General features: G+C 45.2%; 1 protein-coding gene across 4 annotated transcripts; it reads left to right on the forward strand.

Annotated features, from left to right (window-relative positions):
• Positions 1 to 1,027: 1,027 nt before the first annotated feature.
• On the forward strand, positions 1,028 to 25,461 carry DHX16 (DEAH-box helicase 16). 4 transcript variants are annotated; one of them, XR_014522915.1, is made up of 20 exons: positions 1,028 to 1,381; positions 3,728 to 3,996; positions 4,083 to 4,248; positions 5,478 to 5,534; positions 6,036 to 6,290; positions 7,536 to 7,760; positions 8,887 to 9,081; positions 9,270 to 9,380; positions 9,900 to 10,015; positions 11,060 to 11,270; positions 11,835 to 11,933; positions 12,026 to 12,178; positions 12,626 to 13,442; positions 13,937 to 14,313; positions 14,553 to 14,671; positions 15,572 to 15,639; positions 16,473 to 16,635; positions 17,394 to 17,555; positions 24,092 to 24,265; positions 25,220 to 25,461. XR_014522915.1 is itself a non-coding variant. In XM_083491324.1 (20 exons), the coding sequence occupies exons 1-20, from the start codon at positions 1,178 to 1,180 to the stop codon at positions 25,346 to 25,348; spliced, it is 3,180 nt and encodes a 1,059-aa protein (XP_083347450.1). In that variant the 5' UTR covers positions 1,028 to 1,177; the 3' UTR covers positions 25,349 to 25,461. The 4 variants fall into 4 exon arrangements, 3 of the variants coding, with proteins under 3 accessions (XP_083347450.1, XP_083347452.1, XP_083347451.1); XM_083491324.1 differs by having other exon boundaries at positions 12,626 to 12,766; positions 14,151 to 14,313; XM_083491326.1 differs by having other exon boundaries at positions 1,169 to 1,381; positions 5,478 to 5,593; positions 5,957 to 6,290; positions 12,626 to 12,766; positions 14,151 to 14,313.
• Positions 25,462 to 25,561: the final 100 nt, after the last annotated feature.

Raw genomic sequence — 25,561 nt, forward strand, 5'->3', positions numbered from 1 at the left:
TATGCGCTGCATGAAAAAGTGTACAGTATTACTAAGCCACTTACCCACTGAAAAACAAAAAACTCTTCAGATTGCAAGAAAAGTATTAAGGCTGGCTTAACAAAGTCAAAGAAAGGAACTACACCAGTGTGGTGTAGTGGTTAGGAGCGGTGGACTCGTAATCTGGGGAACCAGGTTCGCTTCCCCGCTCCTCCACATGCAGCTGCTGGGTGACCTTGGGCCAGTCACACTTCTCTGAAGTCTCTCAGCCCCACTCACCTCACAGAGTGTTTGTTGTGGGGGAGGAAGAGAAAGGAGAATGTTAGCCGCTTTGAGACTCCTTTGGGTATTGTTACGGCTAAAATCTGGGTGCGGGGTTACTCTGCCACCCAGCTCATCGGACTAAGTCCGTGGGTCCCTGCGGAAGAAAATGAGCTCAGCCGGACACAGGAGCAAACTGCAGAAGGTCCAAGTTTATTGCGCAACAGGTTCAAGGCGAGATTGAACCCAGAGAAAGGGGTGACATGAACTTTTGAAATTTCCCTCCATATCCCAGAATACAGTGCAAAATACATCCCAGTTACATCATGAATACATTAAGAAGAGGTTGGGTTACACAGATTAACATATGGAGGAGGGAGGGGTGAATATGCAGAGAGCTGGAGATATGCGCAGATAAGCACATCCTGAGAAGGCAATGGTCCATGTTTGCATAGTCTGTCACCTGGCATCGCCTGGAGGAAGGGTTTGGCAGAGTGATTTTGACTGGATTACTTGAGAGATTATGGAGGACAGGGGAGGGGTGATGGAGTCCTAGAGAAATTGAGCAAATATATTGTAGTGGAGCAAATATATTGTAGTGAAGAAGACATGCCCCCCCCCCTTTCCGTAACAGTATGATAAAGCGGGATATCAAATCCAAACGGAAGGCGACCAGTTATTCAAACATCTGGTTTGTGCTGGATTCTTTATCAATGCTTTACACCAAAATAACAACAACAACAATAATAATAATAATAATACAACTCCTCTCTCTCATACCGTCTCTATGATCCTCCCGTCTCTATGGTCAGCCACGGCGCAACAACAGCAACCGGAAAGCGCTTCTTCAACCAGAGCGTCGACCGGCTGCCGAGGGCGCATGTCCGGAAGTGCTCGAAGGTGACGGGAGCCGTTGGAGAACCGGCTTTCCGCTGCCATGGCGGGCGAGCTGGAGCGCTGGGTGTCCGGGCAGCTTCACTCTCTGCTGGGGCTGAGCGAACGCCATGTGGTCGCCTTCATGGTGGGCCTGGCTCACCGGAGCCGAACCCCGGAGGACCTGCTCGCGCGCCTGGAGGAGACGGAGACGCTGCGCGCCGCGGACCCTTCGGCGCGAGCCTTCGCGCAGCAGCTGTGGGAGCGGGTGAGGCCCCGGTGGCCGTTGGGCGCGAGGCCGGATTCGGGGGCAGGGAGGGGGGGATAACGCGTCAGAAACAAGGCGACGCTGGGGCTCTCTGGGGGTGGCGCGCCTTGACTACGATACTTGGAATTTGGTGCTTGTGAGTGTCCAGGTAGAGTTGCCACCTTTCTACTGGCAAAAGGCCAGTAGGTAGTAGACGGTTGGTAGACGATTTCTTTTTCCCCCTTTGGTGCTGAAGTGACTTCAAAGCCATCCATTACAACCTACGGCAGCCCAACAGGATGGCCCCTCTGGAATTTGTCACACATGCATACGCTCACATGACTTTGTCCGTCCGTGCTTGGCTACCCAGAGCTTAAATGCATGCCCTTCCACACACATGCATTTGGAAAGGATCCCTAACTTAGCAAAAAGGGGGCGGGAGAGAGAGACCCGAAATACAGGACATAGCATTTCACATTGAAATATGGAACAATCCTGTGTTATGCAGAACAGGTGGCAACCCTCTGCCCATAGCGCTTCCAGGATGTGGGACTGGCCACCCTTGGAAGACAGCTCAGGAACTTTGCTTGGTCCAAAATGCGGCATACAGATGCAGTGTTTCTCAAACTTGGGTCCCCATCTGTTGTTGGACTACAGCTCCCACCATCCCTGACCACTGGTCCTATTTAAGGATGATGGGAGTTGTAGGCCAACAACAGCTGGGGACCCAAGTCTGAGAAAGATTTGGGTTTATGGCTGGGGGCTTCACCTCCATCGTCCAGCCCGGACCCTGAGGTCCAGCTCCAAGGACCTTCTGGTGGTTCCCTCATTGCGAAAAGTGAGGATACAGGGAACCAGGCAGAGAGCCTTCTCAGTAGTGGCGCCTGCCCTGTGGAACACCCTCCCATAACATGTCAAGGAGATAAACAACTATTTGACTTTTAGAAGACACCTGAAGGCGGCCTTTTCAGAGAAGTTTTATTGTGTTTTTAATATTTTGTTGGGAGCGTTTTAATATTTTGTTGGGAGTGGCTAGAGCAACCCAGTTAGATGGGCAGCATAGAAATAAAATTGTTTTTAAAAATTTAAAAATTATCCAGTAGCACCTTAGAGACCAACTAAGTTTGTTCTGAGTATAAGCTTTCATGTGCATGCACACTTCTTCAGATACCAACAATAAAATTGTTTTTGTTCAGATCTCATATGAACCCCTGTGTTGAAAAAGCTGCACTGGTTGCCAGCTTGTTCCCTGGGCCCAATTCACGATGCTTCCGTTGGAGCCTACAGCCTTAAATGACTCGGGAACCGAAATACCTGAAAGACTGCCTCCTCCCTACAAAACTACTGGTGCTGAGATCAGCACTTTTGATAGTTTCTCTGCCTTCAGAAGTTGGGGTGGGGGTGGCTCTGAAGAGGCCATTCTCTGTGGTGCTCGCTAGGTTGTGGAACTCCCTCTCCACAAAGGTACATCTGGCACCTTTCTTATACAGCTTACACTGATTGCTGAGGATGCATCTCTAACCTTGCTTTTGACACTTGTGGTGTATATTTTTAGGACCCACCTTATTTCTGTAATTTTGTTCTTAAACTGTTTTTAATATTCACCTTGGGGTAAAGGGTGGGTAATTGTAAAAACAATCGTCATCATCATCTTGTTATTTTTACAGTTGGTCAGTATTATCCCCATTTTATAGATGTGGAAGGGAATGAGGCTAAGAGTTGTGCTGAAGGCCACTTAGTGAATCTCTGACAAAGATTCAGTTGTTTTTCAGCCACTGTGCTAGCTCTCTACACTTTAAATGCATATGGTTGTACATAAAGTGCAGCTAATGTGAGGAGCAGGTGAGGGATGGGGAAATTTGTGGTTAGGAAGCACATCTGAAGCATCACCCTGAGAGGAGTTACCTTTTTGAGGAATGGTAATAGGCACTCAAGGGATGCGGGTTTTGCGTGTGAGGATGGAAGTGGGTAAAACCTCAGCGCCTAGGACTTGCCGATCATCAGGTCGGCGGTTCGAATCCCCACGGCGGGGTGCACTCCCGTTGCTCAGTCCCAGCGCCTGCCAACCTAGCAGTTCGAAAGCACCCCCGGGTGCAAGTAGATAAATAGGGATCGCTTACTAGCGGGAAGGTAAACGGCGTTTCTGTGTGCTGCGCTAGCTCACCAGATGCAGCTTGTCACGCTGGCCACGTGACCCGGAAGTGTCTTCGGACAGCGCTAGCCCCCGGCCTCTTAAGCGAGATGGGTGCGCAACCCCAGAGTCGGACACGACTGGCCCGTATGGGCAGAGGTACCTTTACCTTTATGGAAGTCATAGTTTCCTTGTTTTCTGTGTCTGATTTGTTCCCTCACCAAATTTCCTGGTAGGTTCCGCACCAGGCCCCACGGGAACGTCCAGCTAGGTTGGCCGAACAGGAAGCCTTGGCCTTTCAGCAGAAGAACCGTTCATACACCCTGCTGGAGGACAGCGATGATGAAGAGATTGGCGAGGCAGCTCGGGGCTCCAAGCGTCAGCGCCCTCCGCGAGGCCCTGAGGGCAAGCAGCGGAAGCGGCATAAACACCTGAGGCAGCGCAAGGAGGAAGAGGAAGACGACAAGGACTCTGATGAGAAGGGCAGCCAAGATGATGGGGGAAAGTGAGTATCAGTCACTTGCAGAGAGCAAGATTGGGTGAGGAGCAAAGGAAGCGATAGTTATAATTCTTTTGTCATTCTTGGTGTAGGAAGTCAGCAGCATCCCCCACCATTAAGGAGGATTCAGAGGATGAGTGGGACCGGAGTGAGCGAGAGCGACTGCAGGACCTGGAGGAGCGGGACGCTTTTGCTGAACGTGTCAAACGCAAGGACAAGGAGAAGACACGCAACATTCTGGAGCGTTCAGACAAGAAGGTGTGGCCTCAGCCTGTGGCCCCTGTTTTTGGCAGCCCTTCCTGATTGCTCTCCCTGGTTTGTGTCCCCCTCTGTCTAACCTGAGTGTCTCACGCTGCCCATCTGTTTTTTATTGCTGCCAGGAATTATCCACTGCGGTCGAAAAAATCTGGCTTAAAATCTGATCTTGGTACCTAATACCTTTAAAACACAATAGGATTGTGCATCTACTCAAGCTTTAAAAGCACCCACTGCAGAATTCAGTCTTTTACTAATCACAACTTTTCTGACCCTTATGGCAGCAAAAGAATGCCTCAAAGAGAGTTTGGGTAACATCTGGTAAAATGTCAGTTTCAAGAAAAGGAGAGGTTCCTGAATTACGATTTCAGTGTTCAGTAATAGGGCATAAGTACACTGTGTACCTCCTCATCACTAAGCTCCTTTCCCCAAACAACAAGAGGGAATGAGTTACACAAAACAGCAAGGTCATTCAGAGTTACTTAATTCTGAGCATTTGCTGATGTTGCACATCTCTGTGCAGGTTACCCTAGTGTAGAATTTTAGCTCTGTATTCATATATTCTAAAGCATGGAAGAACCTGTGTAAGATTGGCACCTAAACAACGCTGGCATATAGGACCCCGTCCTTTTTTACTCATTTCCCTCACTTCATTCTTTGCAAGGACTTCTTTTCCATTTTCTAGTACTAAACCTGCCCCAAATTTCCTTGCAATTTTGAAATGTCTGCCTTGCCTACTCCATGGTTCTTGCCTCAAGGCCATGTGCTCTAATAATTCTTGCTAGTATTTTCTTTGTCATTTATATACTTCATGCTGTGTATATTTAATTATGTAATTATTATATTTAATTCTAAGCTTTGATGCTGATTTATTTAAACAATTTATATCCTACTTAACTACAGCTGTCTATAAATGGTTTACAAAGATGCAGTACAAAAAACAAAGATTAGTTAAAATTATAAAATCAAACTTCAATTAAAGTGCATTCTGGCTTCTGCAGTTAGAGAAGGATAAGAGAAGTCATGTGTAAATTATGGAATGGGGAAAAGTCAGGGAGGGTAATGGTTTTCTTGCTGAAAATGTTCCTAACAATTCTGTGGACTTGTGCATGACCAGTCCATAGTCTTTAAAAATACTGCACCAAAAGTGTGGTGATAGGGACCCTGTTGACAATCTGCTTTGGTTGAACTATATGTTTGTGTCTTTTGTCTTCTGATCCTGCCAAGTCTAGGCCTATGAAGAGGCTCAGAAGCGTCTGAAGATTGCAGAAGAAGATAAGAAAGTTATGGTAGGAACTTTATTTTTACTGTTGGATGGTGTAGCTTCTGGCTCATTAAATTTGTAGCTGTATTCTACAATTTGTAGTTATATTCTACAATATTTTAATACATCTTATTTTTTAACCACTAATCTTTTTATTCTTAACTCTCTTTGATCAGACTAATAGAATGATTTTACCTTTGTTCCCTGAATGCCACACAATGTGTTTACTGGGGTATAAGGGGTAACCACTTACAATATTTACTACAGCTTTTCAGAAAAGTACAAAATTAATGATTTGCAACCATTTTTCCTGCTTGCATACATTTGCTTTCATGGGGCAGTTTGGCTGGTGGGTTTAGCAAGCTACCAACCTAGCAGAAATACTTTCTCCTAGTGAGAGGATGGTTTAGAAACCTATTTATTTCACAAAAGCCCAGTTCATATTAGGGATCATGAATCAAACTCTCATAGTCCTTGCTGTTTGACTTACTTGCATGACCCCATATTTTCCCTTTCTGCCTGACAGGTTCCAGAGCTGCGTAAGAAGTCCCGCCGAGAGTATTTGGCGAAACGCGAAAAGGACAAGATAGAAGACTTGGAGGCAGAGATAGCCGATGAGGAGTACCTCTTCTCTGAGCTCAACCTAACTGCCCAAGAGCGGCAGGAACTGGAATACAAACGTGAAGTTCGCGACTTGGCAAAACGGTACAAGCAAGCTGGAGAACAGGAAAAGTTGGAGAAGAGCAATCGCTACTATATGCCTGAGGAGAGTCGCAGCAAGGTAACTATCATGCCCGTAGCAAAATTGGGAGCCTAGACCCTATGAAGAAAGGTTGTTAGAAGGAGCTCTGTGACAAGAGTATATGTATAACGCCATTAACTCAGGGGTGGGAAACTTTGGGCCCTCCAGATATTGTTGAACTGCAACTTCCATCAGCCTTGACCGTTGCCCATACTCATAGATATCTCATAGAGAGTTGGAAGGAACCCTGAGGATTATATAATCCAACCCCTTGCAATGCAGCTGCCCCTTATGGGGATTGAACCTGCAACCTTGGCGGTTCTCAGCACATTTGGGGGATAAAATCGGTTTGCTGAGATTTCAGACTAAGGCTCAGCAATACATACACTTGTTTGCAAACAAGATCCCTTTATTTGCTTATAGTATGTAGAACTGCATGGCCCAGTAGGAATAGAAGACACCATCTTTTGCCTGGTCATATCACTTGCTGTAGTGCTGTGAACGTTGACTATAACAAATGTAGAGGAGGAGACAGAACACAGCAACATATCTCCCCCTGCCCCAAGAATATGCTGTTTGCATTAGCAGCTTGCAGCAGTTTCAGCTGGAATGTTTGGGACTCTTATGCAGGAGAGTCCTCTGATAAAATCGGTTACCATACAGAACTGCCCTGCGGGAATGTGCTTCTGTAACTGTGGCATGCCTAGGATGGTGCTTTGTTTTTCTCCTTAGAATGGCAGGCATTCCTTCATATGGGAGAAAGTAATGAGGATAATTCTTTGCCATTCTTGATCTCAGCCATTGAGAATCAAGCCTGTTTCTGGCTGCATAGCCACACCCTAAGTTCTGTTTCTTGGTCACACAGTAGCACAAGGGCAGGGAACCTCCAGTCCTAAACCTAATTTTATGTGGGTGGCAAGGAGGAGGGGCACATAAGGCAAAGGAAGTAGCAGGAAAAGAGGGTAGCTCTGCTCACCTTTGGCTCCACCCTTGCCAACTGCTGGTATCTGGTCCCTAGTGGATTACCATGGCGAGAGAAAAGTTGCTCACCCTTGCACCGCAGAATGGTAGATTGTGAAAACTTGCTTCCATATACAAGAAGAGTGTCTGAGGGTTTGATGCTTGTTCAACATGGCTTATGTAAACTCAAATGCGGCATACTTTTGAATAAATGTGCAACAGTTTGGGCTGTGAATATACCTCCAATTCAGTGCTGCCTCACAAGGCTCTGAGATACAAGATGCACAAAGGAAATTTCCATACTGATCTGTTTTTGCCCTGCAGAAGATACCTGATCGCTATGAGGATCCCCAGACAGAGGATCACATGGCCCCTCGAGATGAGCAGCGGCGCTGGGAGGAGGACCACATCGGGGCAGCTTCCCTCCGTTTTGGGGCCCGGGATGCCAGTCAGCGCCATCCTCACAAAGACTATGAATACGTGCTTGAAGAGGATGAGATGATCCAGTTTGTGAACGCCGTGCAGATGCGGGGCACGAACCAGGGCAAGGTGAGAGTAGGTTGTTGGTTAGGGAATGGGACACAGGGCGGCTGGGACCAAAATAGTTAAATCGTGCAGTGAAGTTGTCTTGAAGAGAAACTGCTGGGTGAAAAGAAAACAAGGCCATGTTTGACGTGATTGAAAGGGAGCAAGCAAACTGTGTTACAGATAAGAAAACATTTGGGGACATCAGGAGATGGAGAATGCAACAAATTTATCCGTAGAAGCTTGAAAGAGAATTGCAGATTAAGCACTTATGCATAGCTGATGGTGGGAAATAGGGTAGTACCATGAGATGGAGCAGAGCCTCTTCATATTGCTGAATGTGTGCAAACTAGACATGATAGGGGCATTCACGTGTTTGTTCACTTGTCTTCCCCAGTTCCCATTCACCTACGAAGCATCATTGGGTGTGTGGGTCTATTTTTTTTTAAATCAGAAGGGGCACATGGATGAGTGATGCTGAGCTTCTCCCCCACCCCACAAACACAAACATGTTTACCTCCCTGCCCTCTTTCACCACAGGCATCTTTCTCTAGTCCTCCCTCACTTCCAATATCAGAGCTTGCCAGGGATCATGAAGGGTTTGAAGTTGGAGGGAGGGCTCAGTTCCTATATCACCCACATGTTCCTTTTGAGGTAGGAAATCCTACCTACCTACCCACCCACCCCACATCCTTGATTTGGATGTTAACAAGGGAGACAGATGAACAACAAATGTGGCTGCCTCCAGTATACCTGTTGTTTTGACAGCTTTCCTGAGCATCTTTAGAAGCAGCTTGTTTGAGTCTTGCTTGTTTGAGCAGGGATTTGGTGTTAGATATGTCAGTATTTAAGCCCAAGTATGCATAGACACCTGCATGCTCAAGTTCTGTTTACATAGGATAAGCTACTGGAAGATAGGAAAATGCCTTGTACTGTGGCAATCCAAATATCCATTTAGCCCAGAGTTATTCCTAGGATCTTCTGCATGTAAAGCGTGGCACTCGGCAACTGAACTACCATGCCTCCCCAGTTCTGCATGTGGAGCTGGCTTTTCCCAGTGGCAGGATTTAAGTGTAGAACAACAGGGATTTCACCCATGGTCTGTTGCTCTGGGGTAACTAAATCTCTATGGCCACTCTTTTTCACTTAGTCCGTGGAGGAGAATCCAGAGTTGTCCGAAGCTGAGCGCAAGAAGCTTTCCATCCAGGAGGTGCGCCGCAGCCTGCCTATCTTTCCTTACCGTGCAGACCTGTTGGCCGCCATTGCCGAACATCAGACGCTTATCATAGAAGGAGAGACCGGCTCTGGCAAGACCACTCAGATCCCACAATACTTGTTTGAAGAGGTAACTTCGCACAGAAAGTGGGGGATTGTGAAGATCAAGTAAACCTGCACTTTGGCTAGCTAGAGGAAGTGCTCCCTTTGCACTTGCTGCCTCTTCCTAGTACTGTAGAAGCTTTTCAGCATCTGAATGAACAGCCCAGTACAAATGCAGTCTGTGAGTACTAAGCGAGATTTTCTCTCTTCCTACAGGGCTACACACAGAAAGGAATGAAGATTGGTTGCACCCAGCCAAGGCGAGTGGCAGCCATGAGTGTTGCTGCCCGTGTTTCCCAGGAAATGGGTGTCAAACTTGGAAATGAGGTATGTACTTGGAGGTGGGGGGCTGCAGAAGAAAAATGTATGTCCTGTTCCCAGTTGTTTTGGCTAGTCATTTCTGAATTGATTTTTACAGTGTCTAGTAGTCCTAACAGCAGCCTACTTGGTCTCAGATAAATATGCTTTGCTGGTGTGACAATGTTCATGCGTTAATAGATGGGAAGGTCCCATCCTTCCCTTTTGGAATATATTTGGGTAACCGATAAAATAGGTGTTAAATCAGCTTGGAGTAAACTAAGGTCTCCTTTCTATGCATCCTTTGTTTGTCCATGTCTGTCCTTGATCTGGTGGTAGTACAACCAGCACGGCTGACACTGCTATCGCCCAGAGGTCAGGTACACTGTTTCCTTCTTTCTTTCTGATGGGAATTTGTATACAGCTTACAAATGTATGTGTCCCGCTTTTAGTCTATTGAGCTAAATTGACTTCCTAGCCAAATACTGTTCTGTGGGTAATAAGGATGGCTTCATGGAAACCTGTATCTAAAATTCAGCCTTTCCACAGGTGGGCTATAGCATTCGTTTTGAGGACTGCACCTCAGAGCGGACAGTGCTGAAGTACATGACAGATGGGATGCTGCTGAGAGAATTCCTCACTGAGCCTGACCTGAGCAGCTACAGGTGAGCAACAGCCTACCCCCTAGAAGTCTGTAGAGAGCTCAGTTGGGAGGTGGTGAACAGCTCTCTTGTTTCTGAGGGATGGTTGAGCTAGATAAGGTAGAATGCTCAGGAGGAAATCTTGATTTGGGATTATATAGAGTTACAATATGGGCTAAATGCTAGTATGTGTTGTACAGAACATGGAATGCGGCTTCAATACCAGAGCCCCAACTTTGCTTGTATGCGTACAATAAAAATCTAAGCATGTCGTCACACTGCAGTTCACTTGGCCACACACAGGTGGTGCTTGAAACTACAGCATGTTGAACGGCATCCGAGGAGAGCCACAGAGGGTCAGTCAGAACAGGCTGCTGCAGCACCCCTTCCGGCGGCCACTCTTCTCCGCTACCTCCCTGCAGGATCTAGATATCTAGATCTACCTTACTCCTCCACAGCCTTCTTGGAGGAATGCTGTTTCTGCCACCAGTTAGGATGAAGAGTTGGGCCTGCAGGAGGAACAGCAAGGAAAGAAATGGCAGTTAGCTAGCCTAGCAATCTTCTGATGTTGCTGATTAGGCACAGATAAGTTGGCAATGGTGGCAGCAGCAGATTCCCAAGCTGGCTGCTGCTTGTAGCATCCTTCTTGTTGCTCACCTGCCTGGCCAACTCTTTATCCTGGTTGGCTGCAGGGGCATGAGATGGAAAGGGGAAGGTCTAAGAGGTTAGTGTAAGACGGGGTGGGATAGGCAGAGTTGGTGAGATATGGGGGGGGGGGGTCGGCAGGGTTAGCAATCAATGGGAGCAGGTGCACAGCCCCCGTTATATAAATAAAAACCCAAGAGCAGTTTCCTAGTCCTCAAGATTGTGGAGAGAAACATAGAAGCAGTTTCTACTAAGAAGGAAAGGAGTAATTGAGAAGGTCTTTTCGGAGCCTTTTCAGTGGGAAGCTATTGCTTAGTACAGCTGCCATCCCACGCTGCTCATGTTCTTTTGTAATAAATGGTCCATAGCTTTTAAATGACAACTGGTAGTTCAGCAGCATGGCCTCCCTAATTTCTTCCCTAGTGTCGTCATCATAGATGAGGCTCATGAGCGCACACTGCACACAGACATCCTGTTTGGGCTGATCAAGGACATTGCTCGCTTCCGGCCTGAGCTGAAGGTGCTGATTGCCAGCGCCACCCTGGATACGGAGCGCTTTTCCACCTTCTTTGACGATGCTCCCATCTTCCGCATTCCTGGGCGCCGCTTCCCTGTTGACATCTTCTACACCAAGGTCAGCAAGCAGAGAGGCCTGTTGTGGGTTGTGTGTGTGAACATTGCTAAGGAAACAGAGCTGCACCGATGATCAGGACCAGTGCTCATGACAATAGTATACCAAAGGAGCTAAACACAGTGTTATTACTTTTTTAAAAAGCAAGATTCCCAGAACTGTGCCCAGAACTGCATTCTGGGCCAGATTCAACTAATGGATCCTGCTAACAGAAGTCCACAGAAGGATTTTCACTGGTGCAATACGGCTTTTGCCCCCTATCCCTTGCATTGGCTCTGAAGGGGGGTCAGAAGAGCCCCTGGAAAAGCAGGGGGAGGGGAGATAGTGAGGACTTTGGTTAAAAGCTAAGCTGTGAGTGACATTGTGTTTAATTGAGAGAGAGGAATATCAGCAAGTCCTGGTGTTAGAATAAGCAGAAGACGAGTACTGGAAGCAGCAGTGAAATTAGGTTCCCCAAAAGAGAGATCAAGTGGTACAAGTTGTAACAGAAGCCACTGAGAGGCAGAGATGGGCTTTGCTTATATGGGTCAGTAGGAGATAGTGATTTCTCTACCTTCCATCCTCTAGGCTCCAGAAGCTGATTACCTAGAAGCCTGTGTGGTATCAGTACTGCAGATCCATGTTACACAGCCTCGAGGGGACATCCTTGTATTCCTCACTGGCCAGGTATGTCCGTGTTTGTTTCAGTGCCCACTTGGCCCTTGGAGGGGGAGGGGGGAGACATGCAACAGCATCCGACTCCCACTATTTGTCGACAGGAAGAAATTGAAGCATGCTGTGAGATGTTGCAAGATCGCTGCCGTCGCCTGGGTTCCAAGATTGCAGAACTTCTGGTCCTCCCGATCTATGCTAACCTGCCCTCTGACATGCAGGCCAAGATCTTTGAGCCAACCCCACCAGGGGCCAGGAAGGTAGGAGCATGGAGTAGAGAAGGAAAGGGGAGCGAAGCTTTGGCTGTTTGCAGTGGAGCTTTATGTCTCTCTACCCACTCTGGAGGAAGGGAGCACTTGGCAGGTTTGGGCTGTAGAGCTAGTGGTGGTTTTAGGAACTGGTTTTGTGTTTCAGGGGATGGAGTTTCAAGCTGCTTAGTGTTCTGGGGTTGTGGCTTTGAAGGGGATTGTGCAAGGACCAGTTTTGAGTTCACAGTCTGGAGTCAGACTGTTGGCTCAACTAGCCTGCCATTGTTTACTCTGACTGACACAGGTCCTTCCCAGCCCTTTTGCCTGAAATCTTTTAAATTAAGAAGCCAGGTCTAAACCTTCATCAAAGCATGGGCTCTTACCACTGAGTTATGTCCCTTCCTCTCATAGTGTGCTTTAGGCTATGACAAAAACTTAGGTATCTTTTCCCTTCTCCAGGTTGTCGTAGCCACCAACATTGCGGAGACATCTCTGACCATAGACGGCATCATATATGTGATTGACCCTGGCTTTTGCAAGCAGAAGAGCTACAACGCTCGCACAGGCATGGAGTCGCTCATTGTCACTCCATGCTCTCGGGTACTGGGCTTCTCTACTTTTATTCATCACATTCCTAAGCTTAGTCTTTGGGTTACCTGCAATTTTCATTCAGTCCGTTTCCTCTCTCAGGGAGAACAGTCTAGCTACCAAATAAAATGCCAGGGAGAGGGTGTAAACTGTACTAATGGGTTATGCAGCATAACCCGTTATGTACAAAAAGTGACTCTGTTAAGCCACAAGTTTGAATCTGTGTGTTTTTTTTCTGTCTCAAAATCCCCATACGGTAGCATCTGCATAGCCACAAATGGCTTATGTGCTGGTTACCAGTACATTACAGGAAGTCTGGGACCGGTGGCTAGGAAGTGGGTCTTGGGTACGGTGTAACTTTTAAGGGACAGAAAAGTGAAAGTTGATAAGGTGATAGCTAGATATCAAAGCAAAAATGGATTATTGTTGGACACTCTCATCATAAAGATGTTGAGACCACTTTTGTAAAAGTAAATCAGAACATCTTGTGCAATGGTTTGCTAGGAAAATTTAGATTCCCAACTGTAAACACAAGTTTCCATTTCCCATGAAATTATTGAAACTTACATACGTTTGTGGGGGTTTTATGGTGTGCCTGCATCTGGTTTCTGAGGCTGCCTTGAGCACTGCATACATTTCAGGTGTGCCTTTTCCACAGTCATAAGGACTATAGATGTGCCCATATACTGTTTTTTTCCGCTCTATTAGACTCACCCGACCATAAGACACACCTAGTTTTAGAGGAGGAGAACAAGAAAAAAAATGTTGTCTCCCTCTCTGCTCAGCACCTCTCCAGCAAAGTGGGAGGAGAAATGGAGCCCCTTCCATTTCTCCTCTCGCTTCGCTGAAGGGGCACTGCGCAGAGAGGAAAAGCTGCGCAGCAGCTCTCCAGCAAAGCAAAGCCAGGAGAGCAAGAGGGATCAATCCCTCTTGCTCTCCTGGCTTCAGCGAAAGCAACGCGAAGCCTCCTGAGCGTATCGGGTGCATTCGCGCTGCACTCAGGAGGCTTTGGGCAGCTATCCCTGAAGCCAGGAGAGCAAGAGGGATTGGTGCGCACTCTTGCTCTCCTGGCTTCAGCGAAAGATGTGCAGCCTGCATTCGTTCCATAAGACGCACACACATTTCCCCTTACTTTTTAGGAGGGGGAAGTGCATCTTATAGAGCAAAAAATACGGTACTCAGTGAAGCCAGACATTCTGTATGTGCCATGCTAGACAGCAACATGGAATTCTAGACCACCTTAATCAGGAACATGTTAATTTCACTGAGGTGCTGTTAGTCCTTGTAATAACCCTGATAAGTTGTCTTTGGGATCCGGTGGGATAAGTTGCCAGTTATCACCCCCCACATCCTCACAGACGCAATGCTTCACCGTCTCCTTCCCTCTTTCCCTCAGGCTTCTGCCAACCAGCGAGCAGGACGGGCTGGCCGTGTGGCTGCAGGGAAGTGCTTCCGTCTCTACACAGCCTGGGCCTACAAGAATGAGATGGAGGAGACCACAGTGCCAGAAATTCAAAGGACCAACCTGGGCAATGTGGTGCTGCTGCTCAAAAGCCTCGGTGCGTGGCTGATCAATCTAGGATGAGAATGATGTACAGGAGTTGCTCAACTTTCCCTAAAACACCTCCTTATTAAGGCTTCTCTGGATGAGAACAAGAGTTTGAGTGTTTTTAAGCCCATCGTTTCCTAGAGTCCTATTTTCCGTTTTAAAAAAGATGGGACATTTCCTGGTGACAGAAGTACTTGGAAGTTTTGCAGGGTGTTTCTAAGTCTAGCTTTGCTCCATTTCTCCCTTTAGGCATCAATGACCTGATCCACTTTGACTTCATGGACCCACCGCCCCATGAAACACTAGTATTGGCACTGGAGCAACTCTATGCCCTGGGAGCCCTCAACCATCTTGGCGAGCTCACCAAGGTATCGTTTCGTAGGCTCAAGGACATGCTCTGCTACCTGGGCTGAAACTGAGCTGGATTTTCCAGCTGGCTTCATTGGAAAAAGAGCTGGAAGCAGGAAAGGAGGCCGGAGCGTCAAGCACACTGACATCTTCTGCTTTCTTCCCAGTTCAGGGCTTCGTGGGTACAGAAGGTTTTCATAGCATTGTTATGGATGATGTAAAATACTTGCCATTTTTCACCTGAAAGATGGTGGGGTGTTGCCCTGTGGTAGAGCTCTGTTGAGCAACTACAATGCTAGATTTAGGAGCCTATGCTCAGGTTGCTGCTGAGACAGAAAACTAGCTGGTGGCCTTGGGCCTTTCACTATTTCTCAGCCTAACCTAGGCTCACACTGTTATGATGATGAATGAAGAAGGGGGACATGAATGCTCCCCTAAGCTCATTAGAAGGCTATAAAAAAGTAAGAGATAATAAATGTCTTCCATGGGTTGAACATGTACCCTTCTACTATGATCTTGACAAAACTCAAAAGCTAGGCAGTGTTAGGAAAAGCGGTGAAACTGTTCCCAAGAAAAGGTTTCAAATGGTTAAATTACACTTTTTATTTATTTGCACAATAGCCCACTGCATCCCAGTGACTCCAGGTAGGCACCAATATGAAAACAGGAAACCCCCAATTAGGACAGTTAACCTGAAAGGGTGTGTTTCTGGGACAGGATTTGGGATTTCCTCTGCAGGAGGAGTTTGCCCCTTTCCTTCCTTCCTGTCAGCATATGTGATCAGTTGCATCCATGCACAAACTAAGTGTCAGGATACAGCTGCGTCCCCCTCTGCTCTTAAAAGGAAGACTAATGCATTGTGAAGTCGACATTTGTGCATTTATACAGCAAAGTTTGTCCTTCTTGTGTTCTGTATTTAGCTGGGCCGGAAGATGGCAGAGCTGCCTGTGGATCCCATGCTGTCCAAGATGATCCTGGCTTCAGAACAGTGAGTCCTTCTCTGCCTTCCTCTTGTCTCTTTCCAGCCAATTAATTGCGTGCTTAGCATTCCGTTCTAGTAACCACAAGTGAAGCTTGTGATCCCTATTATCTCTCTTAGTTCCTAGTTCCTCTTAGTTCCGCCTACTTATTGCTATTTCCCCAGCAAATTCCAAAGCTCTCAAAAACCTGAACGAGCTCTATTAACTGTTTCTAGAGAGGGACACGTTAGGCTGTTAAGCAAAGATAAACATCTTATGGAATCATAAAAACGAAGACATTTATAGATCTGCTTTTGTGTGTGCCTGTTGCTGTCATCATTGGCTATCCCTTTGTTCTTTGTTGTGACTTGTGACCGACAGTTGATTTCTTTTTTCACAGAGAATATAAGTGACCTACTAAGTAATAAACCATTCTACTCAGGGTAGTAAAACATTGTTTTGTTTTGCTTTTAAATGGCAGGTGGCTAAAAGTAGATTTTATCTTGGTTGCATTTTAAATATTGTAGATTTTTAATTTTTTTTATCTAATTAAAATTAATCCAAGCACGTGGAACAAACACTTGGATAATATTAAATTCATTTGTAAATTAGCCTGTTTTGAGTAGTTAGGTTTGTTTAGGAAGCCTTGGAAATACCTGATTTAAAATTGTGATCAGTCCAGCTGCCCTTTAATTTTTCAGATTGTATTGCTTCCTGCTTCTGGTTGTCTTATTCCCCAACTTTCTGAAATTACCTTATGGTTGGCTTTCTATCGTAAGGCTGTTGCTCTGGATTAAGACTGGCTTTGTTTCTGCCTTGCCGAGATCTAATGCTGTCCTGTTCTTCTGCTGGCATTCTCCAGGTACAAGTGCTCAGAGCAGATCCTTACCATCGCTGCCATGCTTTCAGTCAACAATGCCATTTTTTACCGGCCCAAGGACAAAGTAGTCCATGCTGATAATGCCCGCATGAACTTCTTCCTGCCTGGTGGGGACCACCTGGTTCTTCTCAATGTTTATAATCAGGTAAGGAAGAACTTCTAGGAACATAGGACGCTGCCTTATACCGTCAAACTATTGGCCATCTAGCTAAGCACCATTTAGAGTGACTGACAGTAACCTTCCAGGGTTTCAGAGAGGGACGTTCCCATCCTTACCAGGAAATACCTGGATTGAACCTTAGACCTTCTTCATGCAAAGGAGGTGTTCTACCCAGAGCTATGAACCGTTGCCTATGCTGTGCATATGGAGTCAGGAAGGAGAGGGGCCTTTTGTTAATCCATTTCAATTGAGTATTGGGCTAGCTCAGGAAGAGAGTTAGCACAGTGGATGCGGATGGCTTTCATGTGCTTGATTTGAGCAGATTGCTGTTTATAGTGGTGGTCTGCACCATGTTGCTAAGGAGTGTGATTACGTCTCCACTGCTAAAGCTCCTTAGAGCAGATTAAACAGATATTTGGTGGGTGAATTTCAACCCTTTGGGTAGGAGGATTGATTAGATGGCCCCTTGAGATCCGTAAGAGACTTGCATCCAAGTGCATCTAGTCGCAAGAGATTAAGTGCATGGCCTTTCTGATTAAGAGTGTATTTAGGCAGAAATCCTGTTTTAGGGGTTGAGAGTCTAGTCACCTCTGACTAGGAAAGGCTCATTGGCTGTTACAACGAGAAATTAGGTACAGTATTCCCTTGAGGGGCACCAGCTCTGTGGTTGTAGTCGGGTCGGTGGGTGGACGAGAGCCCCAAAAGTGAGACTTGGTTATACCTTTCCTTTCCTCCTTTCTTAGTGGGTGGAGTGCGGTTACTCCATGCAGTGGTGCTATGAGAACTTCATCCAGTTCCGCTCCATGAGACGAGCCCGGGACGTGCGAGAACAGCTGGAAGGTTTGATGGAGCGGATTGAAGTGGACATCACTTCCAGCGAGGGAGACTACATCCCAGTCCGCAAGGTACAGGCTCCCCAGTTTCCATTACTTCCTCCAGGGCTGCTTGTAAATGTGGTGGTTGCCACAGGCATCTCAGTGTTTTGCAGATCTAGAAATGGAGGATGGGGGGAACCCAGCATAGATTTGGGAGGCGTTCCGGTCGGTGCCAGCGCTTAATGGCGGTCCTAGCTCCAAGCTCCGGAGAAGGACTGCTTCGCAAGTTCGGGTCTTACCCGCTACGGCAAGCGGGGGACCCCTAAAATCCCAGGCGCTGAAGCCTGAGAACAAGGAGACTCGGTGGGCACCTTTGCGCCCCCCGGTACCGTGAAAGAGCCTTTTTAAAGGCTACGGATCGACATCGGGAGAGAGCGCGGTGCTGAGAGTCGCTACCCAGCCTGCGAAGTGAAGCCGCGTCGCCATAAGCGGAGAGCGCCGATTCCTTCCTGAAAAGAAAATTTGGACTGAATTCCCGTGAGTAAGAGCTGAAAAATAATCGGGACCCTTTAAATTTTAAAAATTGGACTAAAAACGGGGGAGATCTAAACAAAGGAAGTCTGCCTCCCCCCGACTGCATGAAAGCGAAAGCAACGGAGCTCTAAACTTGCATCCGTTTAAACCCGCTCTTTAATCAGCTAAACCGGACATTTGGACCTTTGATCTCCCCTCTAGCTAGCAGGGCAGAGGGGAGGTGAATTGGATTAATAACTGCATGAAATATTGGAAGTAAAAAAACCTCTGCCGTCTCACCCATTTGAAAGTATGAAACGGTCTGCCTTTTTAGCACACTGAACTGACTTTTCCCTGTGAAGCGATACTCTGATACAAAGTTTCCACAGTGCCTGGTTACTGTGTAATACAAGAAGAAATAGTATAAATTGGACAACTGTGGCAGTTTAAAGTAACAAGTTTCCAGCAATACTGACTTTGACTGTGTAAATCTCTTGTTTTATATCCTGGACAATTCCCCTTGTTTTTGTACTTGGAATTCTGCTCTATGGCCATTTTGATTTGCTCCCTCTAGAGGATAAAGTAAAGTTCAGCACAGCCTGATAGTGGAATTTTCCAAGGGAGAATAAATCCCGTGGGAATTGACCTTGACATGAGTGGCGCACAAGAAGAGATAGTCACAAGAGCCAAGACCAAGCAACATCAACAACAACAGCTGCAGCAGCAACAGGTAAAGAAAAGAGGTTCAATTTCAGGCGCTACAGCCGGATCAGCAGGAACAACAGGACAAGATAAAGGAGCAGCCGTCTCTATGGAAGCTGTGACAGATGCTCTGCTCAAGATAAACCAAACTCTGGAGTCTTTGACAAAACAGACTACAGAGAACACACTAAAATTAACAGAAATTTCAGCAAGATTAAACCAGAATACAGAATCTATAAACAAATTGGTTGAGGAAAATGCCACTACGCGCCAAATTGCGGAAGACGCCAAGGCCACGGCGGGAGAGACACAGGAGAAACTAGAGCCGATCGCCAAGAAGGTCTATGAGCATGATGCAACTTTGGCCTTGTGGGAGTTACAGAGGAAAGAGAGGAACTTAAAATTAAGACTGATTCCGGAGAATGAAAGAGACAACCTTGTGGAATATCTGACACGGGAGTTTGCGGATTGCTGGGACCTTGAGGAAGACGAATTCAAAATCACGACTGCATTTAGATTGGGTAAAAAGCAAGACAGAAAGACTCCGAGAGACTGTTTGATTACACTCAGATCTAAGGAGGAAAGAGATAAAATACTAAGACTACACTTTGAAAAGGCCTTGCAAATTGGAAATTCAGCTACACAGATCTTTAAAGACATCCCAAAATACATTTTGGACTTAAGAAATTTCTACAAGGACTTAGCTCTTTTGTTAAAGAAAAATTCTATCCGCTTCAGGTGGGAATTCCCACAAGGACTGTCATTCGACTACAAGTTAAGGAAGGTGAAAATAAAGACAATTCAAGACAAAGACAAATTTTTGGCAAGATACCAGGAGGACCTACAGAAGGGGACTGTGGATGTACTTGCAGAACAGAGGAGAGCATTGGATATCCTGAATCTCTCGATTGGACAAAATCCACCACCATCAGAAGAAGAGCAACAACTTGGAGCTGTTGGAGGTGCCCTAGGAAAATAGCAAGATGGCGTTGCAATTCCTTAGCTGGAATTGTAATGGGCTCAATGGGCCTTTGAAGAGAAGACAAGTATTTCACATATTGAATAAAGAACATTTGGATTTGATATGCCTACAAGAAACTCACATAACCAGAGCCCACAGGAGACTACTTATAAATAAAAGGCTAGGACAAGAATTTATCTCATCAGACAAAGTTAAGAAGAGAGGAGTTGTAATATATGTCAAGGAAAAATGGGCTCCAAAAATGATATTCAAGGACGAACAAGGGAGATACCTGGCAGTGGAGATACAAATACAAGGAGAAAAATTTCTAGTGGTTGGAATTTATGCACCAAATGAAGGCAAATCTGACTTCTTTAAGAGACTCCATGAAACCCTCACTGACTATTTGGATTACAATATGATCATCATGGGAGACATGAATGGCGTGGTCTCCACCAACATGGACAAGGCACAAAGACTAACAGTTAGCAAAGAAGGGAGACTCCCTAAGACTTTTTTCGAAATGACAGAAAATATGGATTTGATAGACATATGGAGAACAAGGAACCCTCTGGAGAGAGAGGGAACTTTCTTCTCCCAAGCAATGATGACCTGGACCAGAATCGATCAAATCTGGGTTACTAGTGGAATGGCTCCAAAGATTAAGAAAGTGGAAATCTGCCCAAAAACTTGCTCCGACCATAACGCCGTGAAGATGGAGATGAAACTCACAATAACTGGTCAATTTAGATGGAAAATGAATGACACCCTCTTTCGAGATAAGGAGATTCTCACGAAGGCCCAAAAGACCCTAAAAGATTATTTTGAAATAAATTTGAGGACCGACGTGGAGAAAAGAGTGATCTGGGACGCAAGTAAAGCGGTTATGAGAGGATTTTTGATTCAACAAAATTCAATAAAGAGGAAAAAACAAAATGAGAAAAAAGAGAAGATTTTGGAAAGGATAAAGGAAGGAGAGAGAAAATTAAGAACAAAACCAAAATCTCAGGACATTCTAAGAGAAATCAAATTATATCAAACACAATATATGGAATTGATGAACCAAGAGATTGAATGGAAGATAAAGCAAATGAAGCAAAAGACCTTTGAATCAGCAAATAAATGTGGCAAACTTCTGGCATGGCAACTGAAGAAAAGGCAGAAACTAAATACAGTTACAAGCCTAGAGGTGGATGGAAAGATTATATCCAAACCTAATGAAATTAGAAACTGCTTTCTAAGTTATTTCAAAAAACTCTATACTCAAGGCCCGCAAAATGAAGAAGATATAGATAAATTCCTTGGAAAATATGGACTACAAAAAATCTCTCATCAAAGCAAGATGGATTTGAACCAGAGAATCTCAGAACAAGAGATAGAGGCTGCCATTCAGAATATGCAATTGGGCAAATCTCCGGGACCAGATGGACTGACTTCTAGATACTACAAATCGTTGAAGGAATGGTTGACTCAACCATTAAGAGAAGTGTGTAATGAGATTCTTGAGGGAAAAAGGGCGCCTGAATCGTGGAAAGAGGCATATATTTCACTCATACCAAAGTTAGAGACTGAAAAGACCCAACTTAAGAACTACCGCCCAATATCACTCCTTAATGTGGATTACAAAATTTTTGCAGACATTTTGGCAAAAAGACTTAAAAGAGTTTTGATGGAGAAGATTCATAAGGACCAAGCAGGCTTTCTCCCTAAAAGACACCTGGCAGACAATGTAAGGAATGTAATAGACATTCTGGAAAAGCTAGAGGTGAATATAAACACTAAAGCAGTATTGATTTTTGTGGATGCGGAGAAAGCCTTCGACAATATTTCTTGGAGTTTTATGAGGAAGAATCTTCATGGGATGGGGGTAGGCCAGGGTTTTGAGAATGGTATGGCTGCAGTATATTCTGAACAAAAAGCTAAGCTGATTGTAAACAATGTTGTGACTGAGGAACTTAAGATAGAAAAAGGAACACGACAGGGGTGCCCGATTTCCCCATTACTTTTCATTTCAGTTCTGGAGGTGTTGCTGAACATGATAAGAAATGACCAGCAGGTCAAAGGTGTGCAGGTCGGAGCTAAACATTATAAGTTAAGAGCGTTTGCAGATGACTTAGTATTGACTTTGCAAGAGCCAAACACTAGTACGAAAAGGGTTTTAGAAATAATACAACAGTTTGGCCAGGTAGCTGGATTTAAGTTGAACAAGCAAAAAACTAAAGTTTTAGGGAAAAACTTAACAGATATGGAAAAGGAGAAATTTCAAGAGGAAACAGGTTTGACTGTGGTAAAGAAGGTGAAATACCTAGGGGTTTACTTAACATCTAAGAATGTGAACTTGTATAAGGATAACTATGAAAAATGTTGGTCAGAAATTAAAAAAGATCTAGAAATATGGTCAAATTTGAAATTGTCAATGTTAGGCCGAATTGCAGTAATTAAAATGAATGTATTGCCTAGAATGTTATTTTTGTTTCAGACCTTGCAGATTCTCGACAAGATGGAATGTTTTAAGAGGTGGCACAAAGACATTTCGAAATTTGTCTGGCAGGGCAAAAAGCCCCGAATTAAATTTAAGATATTGACAGATGTTAAAGAAAGAGGGGGTTTTGCCCTGCCGGACCTAAAATTGTATTATGAGGCTGCAGCTTTTTGCTGGCTGAAAGAATGGATGCTCCTCGAGAACACGGACATTTTGGATCTGGAAGGTTTCAATAATGCCTTTGGTTGGCATGCATATCTTTGGTATGACAAAGTCAATAGTGCCTTTAAAAACCACATTGTCAGGAAAGCATTGATTAATGTTTGGATAAGATACAAAGATCTATTGGAAAATAAAACCCCTAGATGGGTGTCACCAGTGGAGGCTAAAGCAGTGAAGAAACTCAATATGGAGGTCGGATGGCCGAAGTATTGGGAAATCTTAGAACAGGATGGAGATAGGTTCAAACTACAAAGTCAGGAGAAATTGAAGCATAAAGTAGAAAATTGGTTCCAATATCGTCAAATAATGGAATTTTTTAAACAGGACAGGAAAATTGGCTTCCAGGTGGAAAAATCAAAATTAGAAACCGAACTGTTAGAACCCAATACTAAGAACTTATCTAGAATGTACAACTTGCTGTTGAAATGGAACACACAGGAAGAAACAGTTAAATCGGCTATGATTAAATGGGCTCAGGATGTTGGACATAACATTATGTCAGCTGACTGGGAGTGGTTATGGAACACCGGTATTAAATTTACGGCATGCAATGCCTTAAAGGAAAACATTATGAAAATGGTATACAGGTGGTACATGACCCCAGTCAAGCTGGCAAAAATCTACCATTTGCCTGATAATAAATGTTGGAAGTGTAAAGAGACTGAAGGTACCTTTTATCACCTTTGGTGGACATGCCCGAAGATTAAGGCCTTCTGGGAAATGATCTATAATGAAATGAAAAAGGTACTTAAATGTACCTTCCCTAAAAAGCCAGAGGCCTTCCTTTTGGGCATTGTCGGCCAATTGGTGACAAAGAAGGATAGAACTTTCTTTATGTACGCTACAACAGCAGCAAGAATACTTATCGCAAAGTACTGGAAGACACAAGATCTACCCACTCTGGAAGAATGGCAGATGAAAGTGATGGACTATATGACATTGGCCGAGATGACAGGCAGAATCCGTGACCAACGAAAAGAGACGGTGGAAGAAGACTGGAGAAAATTTAAAAGTTACCTTAAGGACCACTATAAACTTAATGAATGTTAAAAATGTTGTGGTTTTCAGAAACAAAGGGGTACAGGGATATAAGGTTAGAATATAAAAAAAAAAGGACTAAGATGACAGAGATTTGAAAGAAACAATTGGGAGTTGCTAGTTGAAGTATGGACATTGGGATGCAGAGAGGGGGGGTATGGGGAAGTCCAAGAAAAGAGGTTTACATGAAAATATGTTTGAAACTGTGCGTGTTTGTTTGTCTCTTTTAGTGTTTGTTTGTCTTTTTAAAATTTTGTAAAACCAATAAAAAATTTTTTTTTAAAAAAAAAAAAGCATAGATTTGGGAGGCAATGGAGAAGCTCTGTCGTACTTGGGGAAGAAGTCCCATGCATGCTGTAATTTAGATGGATGCAGCCCTGTGTGGGGAATAGCCCTCTGTTTCAACTTGACTTTGTTAAATTTCTGTGCATGAAATTGTGTTGCTAAATGTGTATTACGTAATGCAGAAGGAAAGTGCACTGGAAACGCAACCTACAACACTTTGTAGTAATTTATCAGATCAAAAACTCTACCAGTCCTAAATATATCACGCAACACTGAGCATTTTTGATCACTTGAAATGCCAGGGAGTGTAATAAGTAGATGGCTGTGTCAGGCAGAGCAAGCCGGTTCCCCCCCCCCCCCATTACGTTTTTGGATCTTTTTCATTCTTGACTCCTTTTGACTCTTCCTCTTGTTCTTCCGCAGGCCATCACTGCTGGCTTCTTTTATCACACGGCCCGCCTGACCCGCAGTGGCTACAAGAGTGTCAAGCACCAGCAAACAGTCTTTGTCCACCCCAACAGTTCCCTCTTTGAAGAACAACCACGCTGGCTCATCTATCATGAGCTGGTCTTCACCACTAAAGAATTCATGAGACAGGTAAAAAGACCGTAATCCATGCTGGGACTTCTGGGGAGAACTTTTGAGATTATAACTCAAGCTAAGCCCTAAAGGAGACAGATGACCCGTAATTTTAGAAGAAATCTGTATAACGTGGGTTTGCAAATCCAGCCTTGGTAACTGATACAGGAAGAGCTTGATGGGGGTCTTGTGATGGGGGTAGTCTGTCTTTCCACTGTACTACCCTCCCAGTGAACATATATTTTGAATGGAAAAGGTCCCAGGTTCAGTCCATGACACGTCTACCGTATTTTTCGCCCTATAGGGTGCACTGGCCCATAGGGTGCACCTCATTTTTTTGGGGGGGGATAAATAAATAATAAAATTATTTTCCCGACCCCAGCCTGCAGAACAGGCTGCTATCCGCAAGCCTTGCGAGCCTGGTGGGAACTCCCGCCGGGCTCGCAAGGCTTGCGTACATCTGCGCGAAGCACGGGGCGCCCTCTGGAGCGCGCCCTGTGCTTCGGGCTGCAGGCTGCTGCCCGCAAGCCTTTGGAGCCTGGCGGCAACTCCCGCTGGGCTCCCAAGGCTTGCAGATAGCTTCCTGAAGCCTGGAGAGTGAGAGGGGTCAGTGCGCACTGACGCCTCTCGCTCTCCAGGCTTCAGCGAAAGCCTGCATTCACCCCATAGGACACACACACGTTTCCCCTTCATTTTTGGAGGGGAAAAAGTGTGTCCTATAGGGCAAAAAATACGGTAATTAAAAGGACCACAGGTGGTAGTGATCTCTGCAGGATTGCGGCTGCTAGTCAGAGTAGATAATTATAAGTTAGACCAAAGGGCTTCATTGGTGTAGAAACATTCTTGTATTTTATTGTGCTCACTCTTTAGCAGGGTCTATGGAATGCTTTGGTTTTCCCCAAAGAAGAAAATGATCAGTGTGCCAGTTGACAGTGAGTGGGACCAACAATGAATATTCTCTGTACCTTGCAGGTCATAGAGATTGACAGTACGTGGCTGTTGGAGGTGGCCCCGCATTACTACAAAGCCAAAGAATTGGAGGATGCGTCCAACAAGAAGCTACCCAAGAAAGTGGGGAAGACCCGGGAGGAGCTGGGATAGGCTTCTTCTCAGTTTATCTGCTTCTCCCCACCAACCCTGGGACACTTATTTGTACAGCTGTATAGTTTTGATGTCATTTCAAGGCATTGAATAAAACCTTTTTTCTACAAACACTCATGAGTAATTGCTTCCCTTCTCTTTCTTGGTAAGAGGAGGAAAGTCTCTTTGGAACTCATACAGCTGTCTTGGACTGCAGTGTAGCTATGGCTATTT

This window comes from Podarcis liolepis (genome assembly GCF_965112155.1).
Source record: "Podarcis liolepis genome assembly, chromosome: 2".
NCBI classification, from domain to species: Eukaryota; Metazoa; Chordata; class Lepidosauria; order Squamata; family Lacertidae; genus Podarcis; species Podarcis liolepis.